This window comes from Crinia signifera, chromosome 2 (assembly GCF_055691185.1).
Source record: "Crinia signifera chromosome 2, ASM5569118v1, whole genome shotgun sequence".
NCBI classification, from domain to species: Eukaryota; Metazoa; Chordata; class Amphibia; order Anura; family Myobatrachidae; genus Crinia; species Crinia signifera.
The window spans coordinates 22147014-22161353 of record NC_139218.1 but is presented as its reverse complement, the minus strand read 5'-3'; the positions used below and the strand labels follow the sequence as shown (position 1 = coordinate 22161353).

Sequence of the window (14340 nt, the reverse complement as noted above, 5' to 3'; positions counted from 1 at the left end):
CGAAATCATCGATGGTTCATGGCTGATGTCGAATACTTTTGCCATCGATGGGGGAGAACCAGATGGTTTTCCTCCATCGATGGACTAACAAAACAATGTTTTGCTTTTTATTTTATTTTTCAAAGTGTCGGGACACGGAGCATAGCTCCGCCCTGACACCAGCGAAGCTCCGCCCCCTATGTTTTGTTTGGCCCACAGGCCAATCAATCAAATACAATGGATGACCATCGATATGTAAAAATATCAATGGTCATCCATTGCATAGTTAAGCACGCCAGTTGCAGAATTGCCATCGATGGCAACCATTGATGGCAATGGCAACGATGGCTATCCCTACTTCACTTGTGATTCTGTGAGGAGATCTGGAAAACATGCACTGTTGGTAGCTCTCGAGGGCTGGAGTTGGCTACCCCAGACATAGACAAAGTGATTGACACCCCCGCGCAGGCGCAATGGCGCGCTCCTGCAGCAGACACGTGTCTGGGAAGGTATAAAACTGTTGGTGTGCATTGGGTCGAGCACTGAAGGTGGAGAGGGCTTAGGTCAACACCTGAAATAGTCGACATACCTAAGGTCAACATGGATGGAAGATTAACACAAGGATTAGGTTGACGATGGTTAGGTCGCCAGTCAAAAGGAAAGGAAATAGGTTGACATGGCTAAGGTAGAAAGGGTTGGAAGGTCGGTTTTTAACTTTTTTTTTTTGGAGCCGACATGTGCCGACAGGAGGTTTTTCATGCCCTGCCATCCATTAGGACGTGGAGGAATATAATAGTGTGCTGAGGGCAACGAGACATGTGAGGGGACGCAAAGTAACGTGCAAAATCATGTTGGATTTTCGGGCGCATGCAACCGCTCAGGTGTTTGGGCGCATTCGGGCACTCAGAGATTCGGGTGTGTTCACACGCTGGCGTGTTCGGCTTAGATTGGGCAGGCCCGAGAGGATTCAGGCGCTCATGGATTTAGGCGTTCAGCATGTTGGCGCACTCGGGTATTTGGGCGCGTTCGCATGCTTGGTAGAGTTTGGGCACATTTGCACAGTTGGGTATTTGGGAGTTTGGGTGCTCGGATGAGTTCGGGCACGCTCGGGTGTTCAGGTGTTTGATTGTGCCCGGGCGCGTTCCAATGCTCGGGTATTTGGGCGCGTTGGGGCATATTGGGCGCTTGGGTGTTCAGGCGCGCTCGGTTGCTCAGCTGTTCAGGCGCGCTCGGATATTCCGGTGCTCTGGAATTCGGGCAGTCGGTGTGTTGGGGTGCTCCAGTGTTCAGTTTTCCAAGCGATCGGCGGGGTAAGCAGAGGCAGGAGGGGGGAGGCAGCGTGCAGTCGACGGGGTTAGCGACATGTGCGTGTGAGAGCAACGACAGCACACACCTACATGTCAGCAGCATTCGCTGGCAGTGCAGCTCAGCCCAGTAAATTTCTGGGTGTACCACCAAAGGGGTTCACATTTTTGTAACTCTCTATCAAAATGTACTTTGTGCAGGGAAATCTTAGGATAAATCTGAAGATCACAGATCTTTCTAGTGTGTGGACTCTGGTATAACAAGGCTGACGCCACAGCTAATAATGTCCATCCTGTCTCCCTAGGGTCGGTCTGCCTCATCCAGGTCTCCTGCCATGAGAAGTGGCTGCTTGCTGCACACTCCTGGAGGGGGCGGCCCACCCCAGCCTGCCCCCTCCCCCTTTACCTGAGTGCTTGTTTACATTAGTTGAGAGCTGGGAGCCGGTGAGATAAAGGAGTTGGTGCTCTACAGACCTGCCAGTCAGTGCTCAGTCATCTCTCCTCCACCATGGACTCCGCACATTATGCTCTGAAGGCCACAGTAAGCCACGTGTGTCACTGCTCTGGTGGTAGCAATGCACTGCATCCTGGCCAAGCACAGAGGTAAGCAGATACAGCATTCATTCATACAGCAGCTCAGTCACCCCCCAATGGATTCTGTATCATTATTATCATGTAAAACATCTCTGCAAACATTTTACAATTGCAAGATGATCATTTTTCTTTATTTTTCACAGCAGTGGTTGTGTGTTCCAGTGCATAGGTGTAACAATAATGTGTGTGTGTGTGTGTGTGTGTGTGTATTGACCTGACATATGCAAACCGCACTGTATTGTCAGGAACTTAGGGCTATATATACTAAAGTGGACCAATCAGATTCTAGCTAATATCTTCTGAAATCCCGATAAGTAAATCTGATTGGTGTCTATGGAAAACATTTCCACTTCTAAAATCCCATACGTTACTATACCCCCTAACCTCTCTGTCCTTCATTATTACTGAAAGCATCTCAATCTTAGGGGGGTATTTCTCAAAGCAAAGAGAGAAAGAGAGAGGGCCAAGTGTTTCAAGCTTCAAAAAGTTATAAATCGTACTGAACATGTATATCAATTTCCACCGTATTTAGAATAGGGTGTCCAGGTAAGTACAATGGCAAGTGGAGGTGCTCCCCAGAGAGTAAGTTTTGACTAGTACGCTCCTTTTTTTTTTTTTAGGTATGTCTCTCTTTTTTTAAATGTAGGTATGTCTTTGTATGTAATTTTTATTCTTTATTTCAATACTATTAAAAGTTAAGTTTTAAGAATTTTTTAAAAAATTTGTGCCCCCCCCCCCCCCCCCCCCAAAAAAAAAGAGTACTATTCTCTTTTCTTGTAGTGGGTTTGAAAAATGACAGGTAGGAGCTGATTAGCTGGTTGTTTATCTCTCCCCACTTTAACACTTTTTCAAGCTTGATGCATCTGACTCAGAGAGAGATAAAGTACCAGCTCATTAGCTTCTGTCATTGTTCAATCACAGCCTGAAACATGAAGCCGATTAGTCGGTGCTTCGTCACTCTCCGCTAGATCTCTCCCCGTGCTTTGATAAATATACCCCCCTTTAAGCATAAAGGTTGTTGCAGAGTAGAGTGATACATAGCACAAACAGTAATACACTGAGAAGACTAGAAGCCTTTTTGTTGTCAGACGTTATTATTACGGATTCATTCCGTGCTATAAGGATGAGTTTGTTACTGTCATTGTAACTTGCATTGTGTGACTGGCGCTTGGCTAACCTGTAAATCATCAGTTAAAAACTAAACCCATTTCTTCAGGCCAGAGTGTAATACGGACGGGAGCGGGCATCTCACAGGAACAAAACCCATTTTTATCCCCAATGTGGTTTTGTGTGGAATATATTGGGGTCAATTTACTAAGGTGGGTGTTTTAAAAGTGAGAGATGTTAGGGGATATTTAGTAAGGAGGCAGTACGGACGGTGTAATGGTTATAGCATTACTGCCTCACAGCACTGAGGTCATGGGTTCTATCCCCACCATGTGTTATATATATATATATATATGGGGCAGTACGGATGGTGTAATGGTTAGCATTACTGCCTCACAGCGCTGAGGTCATGGGTTCTATCCCCACCATGTGTTATATATACGGGGCAGTACGGACGGTGTAATGGTTACATTACTGCCTCACAGCGCTGAGGTCATGGGCTCTATCCCCACCATGTGTTATATATACGGGGCAGTACGGACGGTGTAATGGTTATAGCATTACTGCCTCACAGCACTGAGGTCATGGGTTCTATCCCCACCATGTGTTATATATACGGGGCAGTACGGATGGTGTAATGGTTAGCATTACTGCCTCACAGCGCTGAGGTCATGGGTTCTATCCCCACCATGTGTTATATATACGGGGCAGTACGGATGGTGTAATGTTATAGCATTACTGCCTCACAGCGCTGAGGTCATGGGTTCTATCCCCACCATGTGTTATATATACAGGGCAGTACGGATGGTGTAATGGTTAGCACTACTGCCTCACAGCGCTGAGGTCATGGGTTCTATCCCCACCATGTGTTATATATACGGGGCAGTACGGATGGTGTAATGGTTACATTACTGCCTCACAGCACTGAGGTCATGGGTTCTATCCCCACCATGTGTTATATATACGGGGCAGTACGGACGGTGTAATGGTTACATTACTGCCTCACAGCACTGAGGTCATGGGTTCTATCCCCACCATGTGTTATATATACGGGGCAGTACGGACGGTGTAATGGTTAGCATTACTGCCTCACAGCACTGAGGTCATGGGTTCTATCCCCACCATGTGTTATATATACGGGGCAGTACGGATGGTGTAATGGTTACATTACTGCCTCACAGCACTGAGGTCATGGGTTCTATCCCCACCATGTGTTATATATACAGGGCAGTACGGATGGGGTAATGGTTACATTACTGCCTCACAGCACTGAGGTCATGGGTTCTATCCCCACCATGTGTTATATATACAGGGCAGTACGGATGGTGTAATGGTTACATTACTGCCTCACAGCACTGAGGTCATGGGTTCTATCCCCACCATGTGTTATATATACAGGGCAGTACGGATGGTGTAATGGTTACATTACTGCCTCACAGCGCTGAGGTCATGGGTTCTATCCCCACCATGGCCCAGAGTTTGTATATTCTCCCCGTGCTTGCGTGGGTTTCCTCCGGGTACTCCGGTTTCCTCCCACAATCCAAAAATATACTGGTAGGCTAATTGGCTCCCAACAAAAATTTAACCCTAGAATGTCTGTGTGCGTGTACATGTGGTAGGGAATATAGATTGTAAGCTCCACTGGGGCAGGGACTGATGTGAATGTTCAAATATTCTCTGTACAGCGCTGCGGAATATGTGTGCGCTATATAAGAAACTGGCAATAATAATAATGTGGGAGTTCGATTTCACATGGGATGTTGCTATAGGCAACCAATCAAATCCTGTCTATTATCTTCTAGGAAGCAGCTTCTGGTAGGTTGCCCATAGCAACATCCCCTGTAAAATAGATCTCCCATCTTAGTAAATTGGGATACGGTCGTATAGGTCGACAGTCATTAGGTCGACATGGTGTTAGGTCGACAGGTCACGAGGTCGACATGGTTTTTTCCACTGTTGAGCCAACATGTGCCGACAGGCGGTACTTCATGCCCTACCATCCACTAGGGCGTGGTGGGAGAATAAAATAGTGTGCAGAGAGGCACCGTGCCCGAAGCATTGCGAGCGGCTGTGGTTGACTTCCAACTGTGTCCATGTCGACTGTGTCGACATTCAGGTAAAAAAAAACAGTGAAAACCCCATGTCGACCTAACAAATTCGTCGACCTGAACCCAAGTCGACCATGTCCCCTGTTGACCTAGAAACCTGTCGACCTAAGTCGGGTCGACAATACGATCCACACCCAGTAAATTAACCCCTTTGCCTCTAGCAACCAATCAGATTCTACTTAACAATTATCTAGCACCTTAGTCGTCTCTAGTCGCCGACTGGCTGCTCTTAAGCACTCGGTAACCCAACATCGGCCCCCGTGCGACCGAATGGCCGCAGTGAACGGAACTGAATAAGGTCCTTAGTACATTTATCCCATCGTGTTCTGCGTATCGTCACAATGAATTTAGGTCTAACAAGGTGTCAGACAAAAACTCTGCTCTTGATTTGATTGTAAGCTCTGAGGAACAGGACTCTTTATCGCATCGGTTCCAGCTTATGTCACATCCTATTTCTTTCTTTCTACAGCACAGTTCAAAATGGAAATACTGGACCATATTATTAATAATAATAATAACAGCAGCAGCAGCAGTATGTAGGATCTAGTGTCTCTTGACATTATTATATATATGTAACACAGGTGCTGTGCGTTTCTGGATGCATTTAGCCCTTTCATGCATCATGGCCCCTTCCCCATGGCACACATGTGAATAAGCCCCATACACCCACAAGGACCGACCAGCGTCTTCCCTGAGCTTAGCTGCTACTGGCATTTCTCTGTAACAGGATCCAGCTGTGGAACGTCTATGTCAGAGATGTAATAGACACATCTGCGGCTTTACCTCCCCTACAGGGTAATTACAGGATTAGTGCCGTCACCGTCCCAGCCTAGAGGTGTTTGCGGCTGAGGCTTTGAAGTGTCATTCTATAGAAGCGGGGCAGAATACGCTGGTTACTATGGTTACTGGGACACTTCTCCATAATGCAGCGTTTCAGGTCTGTTTGCTTTATGGGGCGTTGTGATTGGGGACAGTTTGTTCTTTTCATTTTTGAACTCCAAATGCCCATACACTAATAAGATTTATCTTCAGATCTGGCTGGTTGGAACAAAAACATGGTTATGGATGAGTGACAGTTTGTCAGTTTTCCAGTATTTCCAACCAAATGGTCACCTGTCATTGGCTCTCATCCATAACCATGTTTTTGTTCCAACCAGCCAGATCTGAAGATAAATCTGCGTGTGTATGGCCAACTTTAGTTTAGAGCTTTATCATTTTCATGTGTTCTCCTTCTATGTCCACGTAGTTCAGTATGAAAAAAACACCTGTTCTGGGAAAAAATCACGAAAAACTCATGCCGCCCTTTTTGCGTCGACAATGTATGTGTCGACCTATTGGCTATTTCGACCTAAGCCATGTCCACCTTTTCAAGGTGTCGACCTGTGGCCTGTTGACCAATAGTGGTCGATCAATTAGGAGACTGTGCCAGTAAAATTCATATATTATTAAATAGACATTTAGGGAGAGATTTATCAAGGGAGAGAGGGAGAGAGAGAGAGAGGGAGAGAGAGAGAGAGAGAGAGGGAGGGAGAGAGAGAGAGAGAGAGAGAGAGAGAGAGAGAGAGAGAGAGAGAGAGAGAGAGAGATAATGGGCCTCATTCAGACCTGTTCACTGGGCCGCCTGGCCAAAAGTCCACCCTTTCCCCCCCAGCGCCCGAATCCAGTCGCTAGCATGCGAGGGCATGTGTTCCCTAGCCAGGGCCGACGCCTCCACTAGGCACCACATGAAGCCAGATGTGCAGCAGGTCCGACGCGGCGGCCGAATCACCCCCTCCCCCTGGCTTTCTCTCTCCTTCGGTAATAAAAGTCAGTGTAAACTGACCTTAATTCTGGCCACAGATCGCCAAAAAGGGCGCTAATGTCATGTGACATTTCATGAGTCCCGCAGCTAGTTGAATCCCCCCCATAATGTCTTATCATCGCGTATTGTGGCAATGAGAAAAGAAGGTGTAAATATTAATATAAATGTTTATTTGATCATTTTTCCTATGGGTCTGAACTTCTACCTCATATTTTACAGGTTTGTTTTTTTTAAATGTCCGGAGCTGATTGGCTGGTACTTTATCTCTCACAGTTTTATCTCTCTCCAAGTTTGATAAATACCACTTAGTGTTAAAGGGTAATAATATGATTTGTGCAGATTTCTGATCATTGCCATTCCTTCTGTTTACCAGCAACCCCAGTCTCTGGAGACCCTGGGTGCCGCCGTCTGGAGGCAGAGATTCGGAGGCGCAGCAGAGGCTGGTAAGTGCCATTGCTCCGTCGCATCTGACAATGTTACAACGATATCTATTTGTGGCAGTTGTAGAGAAATAAATGCATTTATAAAAGACTAAACTGCAGTAAATGGGAATTACGTATGGTATGGAAAAAGGAAAAGTGTAGAGGTGCGCTAGTATAGGTTTCACATAAATTTCATACACAATGGTGGAACAATATAAAATAATTTATTTTGTACAATAGTATAAAAACAATAAGTTCTCACACAAAAGATCATATCATAATAGGTACAATATTTGATACCACTTTTAACAAGTGTGTTTCCTGAAAAGACCCTACGCGTTTCGTCCCAGAGGGACTTCTTCAGGGGTAACAGGGTATCGATATGTACTGTGTTCAATCTTAATTGATAGATGTACCAAAGAGAATCAGTCCTCTTGAAGGGGTGTTCGCTATCTGAGTGTCCTCAGCTTGGGGGGTAGATAGAAAGAGTCCGATTGATGACTTCACCGAATAAAAATTCTGCAGGTGGGTGGGTTAGGTGTGTCTAGTCAATCAGAGTGTGACTAGACACACCTAACCCACCTGACGAAACGCGTAGGGTCTTTTCAGGAAACACACTTGTTAAAAGTGGTATCAAATATTATACCTATTATGATATGATCTTTTGTGTGAGAACTTATTGTTTTTATACTATTGTACAAAATAAATTATTTTATATTGTTCCACCATTGTGTATGAAATTTGGGTGAAACCTATACTAGCGCACCTCTACACTTTTCCTTTTTCCATACTCAATTCTTACCTCTACTAACAGCGAGGTAGTTAGAGGTGCAGCTAACCCTATAGCGCAGAAAAGGTCACAACCCCCCATCTTTTGATATATATATATATATATATTTATTTATTTACAGTTTCTTATATAGCGCTTTACAATAGTAATATATATTACTTACCATACCATGCCTTTAATCCGAGACACTCATGGAACAGGGAAATGTAAATTTGAAGTCAGCCATCCCCAGAACCTGTGTAATCCATGAGTGTCCCGGTTTAAAGAGACAGTATAGAAAGCCTCAGCCTGTGTGTGCACCGGTGATACTGATCTCTCTACACTGTAACAATTCTTTGTATTTTTTGCAAGATGAAACAGAGGTTATTGATCTGTATGAAAATATCTGATTAAAGTGGATTTACACCAGTAGCGACAGCACCAGCTAAAGTCTCTCTCCATCTACTGCAGGGTTGCCGACCCTCCCGGAATTCCCGGGAGTCTCCCGAAAATCGGGTCCCCCTCCCGGCCCCCTGGAAGGGTGGGCCCCCCTGAACTCCCTGAATCGCGGCATGTAAATACCGCAATCCGCGGGTCTCAGAGGAGGGGGCGGAGCTAAAATGGCACAATCGCGTCATTTTAGCCCCAAACCCCTCCATGGTTATCAGTCATTTCTACTATTTCCCGTAGTGGGGGCGGGGCTTAATGACGTCACCGTCAAGCCCCGCCCCCGATTGGGTAAGGAAAGTCTCCTCTCCAGGCTTCTCCCGGAGAGGAGCATTAAAAAGTCGGCAACCCTGATCTACTGCATGGATAAATCCACCAGGAAAGCTATCTCCCATAGCAACGTATGTCCTTTATTGGACTGGTGCTGAGCGCTATGCCAGTTAGCATAGCATGATATATACGAATAAAAAAAACAAAACAAGCTGGTGGCAAATTTAACATATTTTTGTCTGTCTGTCTGTCTGTCTATCTATGTACCTATCTTTCTATCTATTGGTGTGTACACACGCTTTGATTTGCTTTAGATTCAATGTGTGATTCGATTTGGCATTAGATCTTTCCATTCAATTTAGCATTAGATCTGTACTTGCATTCCATATTGATTTCGATATATCGAATTCAATTTACATTCAAGGCACAGTGTACACATTCGATTTACTGGATCGCATTCGACATTTCCTTGCCTGCACAGTCTATTTTTCTTTTCGATATAGCGAAACCGTGAGCGCGCAACGAATCGAATGCAGATTGAAAGCATCTTAACAACCATTCCATTTTGATTCGATTTTGTTTCTACAATGATTAAAAAACAGGGAATAATCTAAGCGTGTGTACACAGATTATCATTTGTGATCTATCTATCTATCTATCTATCTATCTATCTATCTATCTATCTATCTATCTATCTATCTATCTATCTATCCTCTGTGTAATTCGCCCCCTGGAAGTGACCCTGCCGGCTGCCGCTGATTACAGCTTGGATAAGGGATGTCCCATTGTGTTAGTGAATGGAGATAGGACAAGCATTGCTTGTAGTGTGTATCCCACCCTGATATTACACATAGAAAGGATGTGTAATTCACAGGCAGACAATAGGATTTCCCTATAGTGTCTGCAGCCAGACCTCGGGGGCTGCTGTATTATGGGTACACAGCCACAGCCAGAGCAGGGATTACACCGGGTGTGGTATGACACACCGACAGTCGGGATTCTGACAGTCATTTCTCCGATGTCGGAATCTCGACTGAACAGCGGGGGGAGCGCAATGAAGCCCCTTGCAGGCTCGCTGCGGGCACGGCGGCGAGCTGCGCTGGTCACCTATTTTATTCTCCCTCTATGGGGGTCGTGGACCCACACGAGGGAGCAGTCGGGATTCCGACGTCGGAGTACTGACTGTGGGAATCCCGACTGTAGGGGAGCCGTCTGGCACCCATTACACCAAATCCCACCACCACAATAGAAGTATTTCTGTGCTTCTCTAGATCAAAGTTAAGGCAGGTTGCCAGGGCCGGTGCAAGGCACCGGAGCGCCCCAGGCGAGTCGGGGTGGGGGCGCCCCGGTGCCGGGGGAGAGGGGGGGGGGTACCTGTCCTGCGGCGCTGTGTATTTAAAGCTGGCGGCGGTGGCAGAGAGGGGTCCCTGCAGTCAACGAGCGCTATCCGCCGGGCTATGCGGAAGCGCTTCTGTTGTGAAAACACTGGGCGCACGCTGATTGGCTGATTCTCAGCCAATCAGCGTGCGGACAGTGTTTTCACAACAAAAGCGCTTCCGCATAGCCCAGCGGATAACGCTCGTTATTTCTTATCGACTGCAGGGACCCCCCGCTGCCTCCGCCGCCAGCTTTAAATACACAGCGCCGCAGGACAGGTACCCCCGCGGCACGGGGGGGCAAAATGCCGCCCTCCAGTGGCCGGCGCCCTAGGCAAATGCCTAGATTTGCCTAGTGGTGGCGCCGGCCCTGCAGGTTGCAAAAGCCCTCTGGGGCATCCTGGGTCTTGTAGTTCCACAAAAGCAAGCCAATGGCCATTTATGCTAGTCTGCTTGTGTTATTAGCTGAATATTTTTTTTTTTTCTATTTACAGCGAGACCCCGCAGATAGTGATAAGTGCGCTGCCGGGACAAAGGGGGCGCTGGGATTTCAGCATCCAGTGCGGTAAGTTCTGATTGTCACACCTGGTGCACAGAGGGGGGGTGCGGGTAGCACCGCCAGATACTGTATAAATGTAATATGTGAATGTGCAGAGCTAAATCAGGCCCTTGGTGTACAGAGGGGGAGATGGGAGCAGCGGTCGCGCCTAGCACCCCCAGATACTGTATAAATGTCATATATAAATGATTAGGGTTGATTTGCAAAAGCAAACTCCTTTAATGGACAAAACCATGCTGCACTGCAGGTGGGGCAGATGTAACATGTGCAGAGAGAGAGAGAGTTAGATTTGGGTGGGGTGTGTTCAAACTGATATCTATATTACAGTGTAAGAATAAAGCAGTCAGTATTTATCCTGCACAGAAACAAAATAACTCCCCCACATCTAACTCTCTGCACATTTTACATCTCCCCACCTGCAGTGCAGCAGAGTTTTGTATATTAAAGAAGGAGTTTGCTTTTGCAAACCAACCTGAATCACCCCATTGGCCTGTGCCTATATTGCATTCTGGATATATCTTGGGCATATAGATGATGAGTGCAGGTATGGGCTCCTGCGGGTCCCACACCACACACCCTGCACTTGTTTCTTCAATACATAGACCCGTTAGCACATACATCCCAAAGTACCAGCCAATCAGCCCCTAACTGCCACATTACAGGCTGCATTTGAAAAATGACAGCCAGGAGCTGATTGGCTAGTACTTTATCTCTCTGGGTCAGTAATGTAGATGTCATTGAAATTTAATTTACTGATGTAATTGATATATATTTTTTAAATTGTTCTCTCTCTGCATTGAGCAGGCTGTACATGCCCCAATCCAAGAAGGAGAAATATTTGCAGCAGATGGGGAAGACCGTTCTCGCCAGTTTCCCCGTACAAGCCACCATTGACTTCTATAACGACGATTCGGAATCTGAAGAGGACGAGGACTACGATGAGATGGACTTCTGTAACTATTTCCGCCATTATCAAAGCGTTGAAGAAAAAGACACTGGAAACAACATGGAAGAGGATCCATCCTATACGTCAGCTACTCAGGCAGACAGGCAGTGACGGAGGTTATGGGGAACTGCGCTGGAAGGATTGGGAAGACCTTCTGTTTTAAGAAGACATTTATGGCATCGGCACAAGATATTACCTACGTGACCTCTTTGACATGACATTAGCTACACCATTATCGCACCGAGGAACATCTCACATGACCCGCCGGTGCAGGAGTCCTGGATTATCACCCCCGAGTGCTTCCGTATTCTTGAAAAATGCATTTTCTGACGCCTATCTGCAAGTGAAACGGTTCCATATGTCAGATTACAAACCAGATCGATAGAGTTGTAGATCCGATTTAGGCCTGTTTTGCACGGCGGTGGATTCGCACAGCGCGTGCCTATGGTTCACAGTACGCATGCGCAAGGCCATCCTGCGTTCCTAAGGTGATTGACAGGAAGTAGGCGTCTGGGGGTGGAAACCGGACATTTAGTGGGAGTGCTAAGAAAAGCTGGAAATAAAACGCTGCGAGTGTCTGGGAAACCGCTAGGCATGTTAGGGGAGGGTGTGCGACGTCAGCTCCAGGCTGGTTATGTCTGTTTCATCGCACCGCCGACTAAGTCCAGGGTTACACGGCGCCTGCGAAGACTTGTGCCCAGTGTAAAAATCAGACTGTTACGATGGGATTTCGAAATACTCGCACAGCTGCGAAGAACGGATGAGTAGCCGTACACATCCATTGACATTGATTCGCAAGGTGGGATTTCACACTAGCAGAGCGCCATCTTCACTGGACTCTGGGCGTTCGAATTTGAGGCAGTGCGATGAGGTCTGAATCAGACCCAATGTGACAATAAACATATTTATGAAAGGAAAGCTCTACATGGAAGTAACGGAAACAAATATATATATTTTTGTCGCAGTACAACAACGCAAGACAGAAAAAGTGAAAATGATATTGAACCTTGGAAGGTCCATTTGCCTAAGTCCCGGCATGCCAAGTATCTAATGGCACCGTGCCACTCTTTCTTGCACTGTGTTCAGTGTGCGGAGAAGGTGCCAGCGCACAACCCCATCACCTACCCACGTGGAACGTTTGCCATATGAATTGGGTTACGGGGTAATTTCCAGAAAGGTTAAACCTCTTCGGCTAATATTGGGCATAATTCAGGTTGGATCGCAAAAGCAAAATCTCTCTCTAATGGGCAAAGCCATGCTGCACTGCAGGTGGGGAAGATGTAACATGTGCAGAGAGAGTTAGATTTGTGCGAGTTATTTTGTTTCTGTGCAGGGTAAATACTGGCTGCATTATTTTTACACTGCAATTTAGATTTCAGTTTCAACACACCCCACCCAAATTTAACTCTCGTTCTGCACATGTTACATCTGCGAGAGTTAGATTTGGGTGGGGTGTGTTCAAACAGAAATCTAAATTGCAGTGTACAAATAAAGCAACCAGTATATTTACCCTGCACAGAAACAAAATTACTCACCTAAATCTAACTCTCTCTGCACTTGTTACATCTTCCTCACCTGCAGTGCAGCATGGATTTGTCCATTAAAAAGGGAGTTTGCTTTTGCAAACTAACCTGAATCACCCCCATAGTTGTAGATAAGTGATGGAAGCATACAATGGGCCTTATTCTAGTTCACTCTTAGGGGCAAATTCCTTCTCAAATGGACAAAACCATGTGCACTGCAGGTGGGGCAGATGTAACATGTGCAGAGAGAATTCGATTTGGGTGGGGATTTTATTCAAAGTTAGATCTAGATTGCAGTGTAAAAATAAAGCAGTCAGTATTTTCCCTGCACAGAAACAAAATAACTCACTCAAATCTAATTCTATTTGCACCTGTTACATCTGCCCCCTGCAGTGCACATGGTTTTGTCCATCTGAGAAGGAATTTGCCCCTAAGAATGAACTAGAATAAGGCCCAATGTACACCTATAGGGAACGTGTATTCCTCTATAAGGTGCTGACTGGGGTGGGCATGTTCTATTTTGCACTCCTGTCATTTTTATTTGTAAATATTTTGTATATCGCGCAATTATTTTATTGTAAATATGATAAAAAGGCCTATGGCAATACTTTATACTAAACTGTATTAAACAAATCAGAAACATTGGCTTTAGTGGGATATTTGTCAAAATAAATTTTGTTGATGATGAACGGTTTTTAATGCACAAATATTTAAAGGCAAAAATCACAAATAAAGGAAAATGGTTTAAATATACACAATTCACCAAAAGAAAAGAATTCAATTCACAATGGGCAAATCGGATCATTTATTTCAGTGGATTCAGATCTGTAGCTGAGATCAGCGACCAATAAACACCTTGGTGCAGGTGACTATAGTTGGGTACACACTGGATAACACAGGGAGGATCGGCCACAGGTTACACAGGGAATATTCCTGGTGGGCCAGCGAGTATATGAGGCCGTCTGCACACGTTACACTACATTGTTCCCATTCATTCTGCTATTCCCATCTGCAGTATGGCAGCTCTGCAATCCAGTGACTCTATTAGTACCCAAACCACCTCTGGTTCGATACATTGTGGGATGATCTGCTGGTGTACCAGTGATAAGTCTGCAAACAACGTCTTAAGGTGCGT

General features: G+C 45.8%; 1 protein-coding gene across 1 annotated transcript; it reads left to right on the top strand.

The window, feature by feature from the left end:
- The first annotated feature begins 1592 nt into the window (after positions 1-1592).
- Positions 1593-12984, top strand: LOC146058689 (protein ripply3-like). Its single transcript, XM_083170946.1, has 4 exons — positions 1593-1886; positions 7267-7336; positions 10672-10742; positions 11541-12984. Exons 1-4 carry the CDS (start codon positions 1792-1794, stop codon positions 11791-11793), a joined length of 489 nt encoding a protein of 162 aa, XP_083027072.1. The 5' UTR covers positions 1593-1791; the 3' UTR covers positions 11794-12984.
- The last annotated feature ends 1356 nt before the right edge of the window (positions 12985-14340 follow it).

Coding starts and splice junctions, on each gene's coding strand:
- LOC146058689 (XM_083170946.1), top strand. CDS start 1,792: ATGGACTCCGCACATTATGCTCTGAAGGCCACAGTAAGCCACGTGTGT. Junction 1,887..7,266: donor CATCCTGGCCAAGCACAGAG/GTAAGCAGATAC, acceptor TCTGTTTACCAG/CAACCCCAGTCTCTGGAGAC. Junction 7,337..10,671: donor CGGAGGCGCAGCAGAGGCTG/GTAAGTGCCATT, acceptor TTCTATTTACAG/CGAGACCCCGCAGATAGTGA.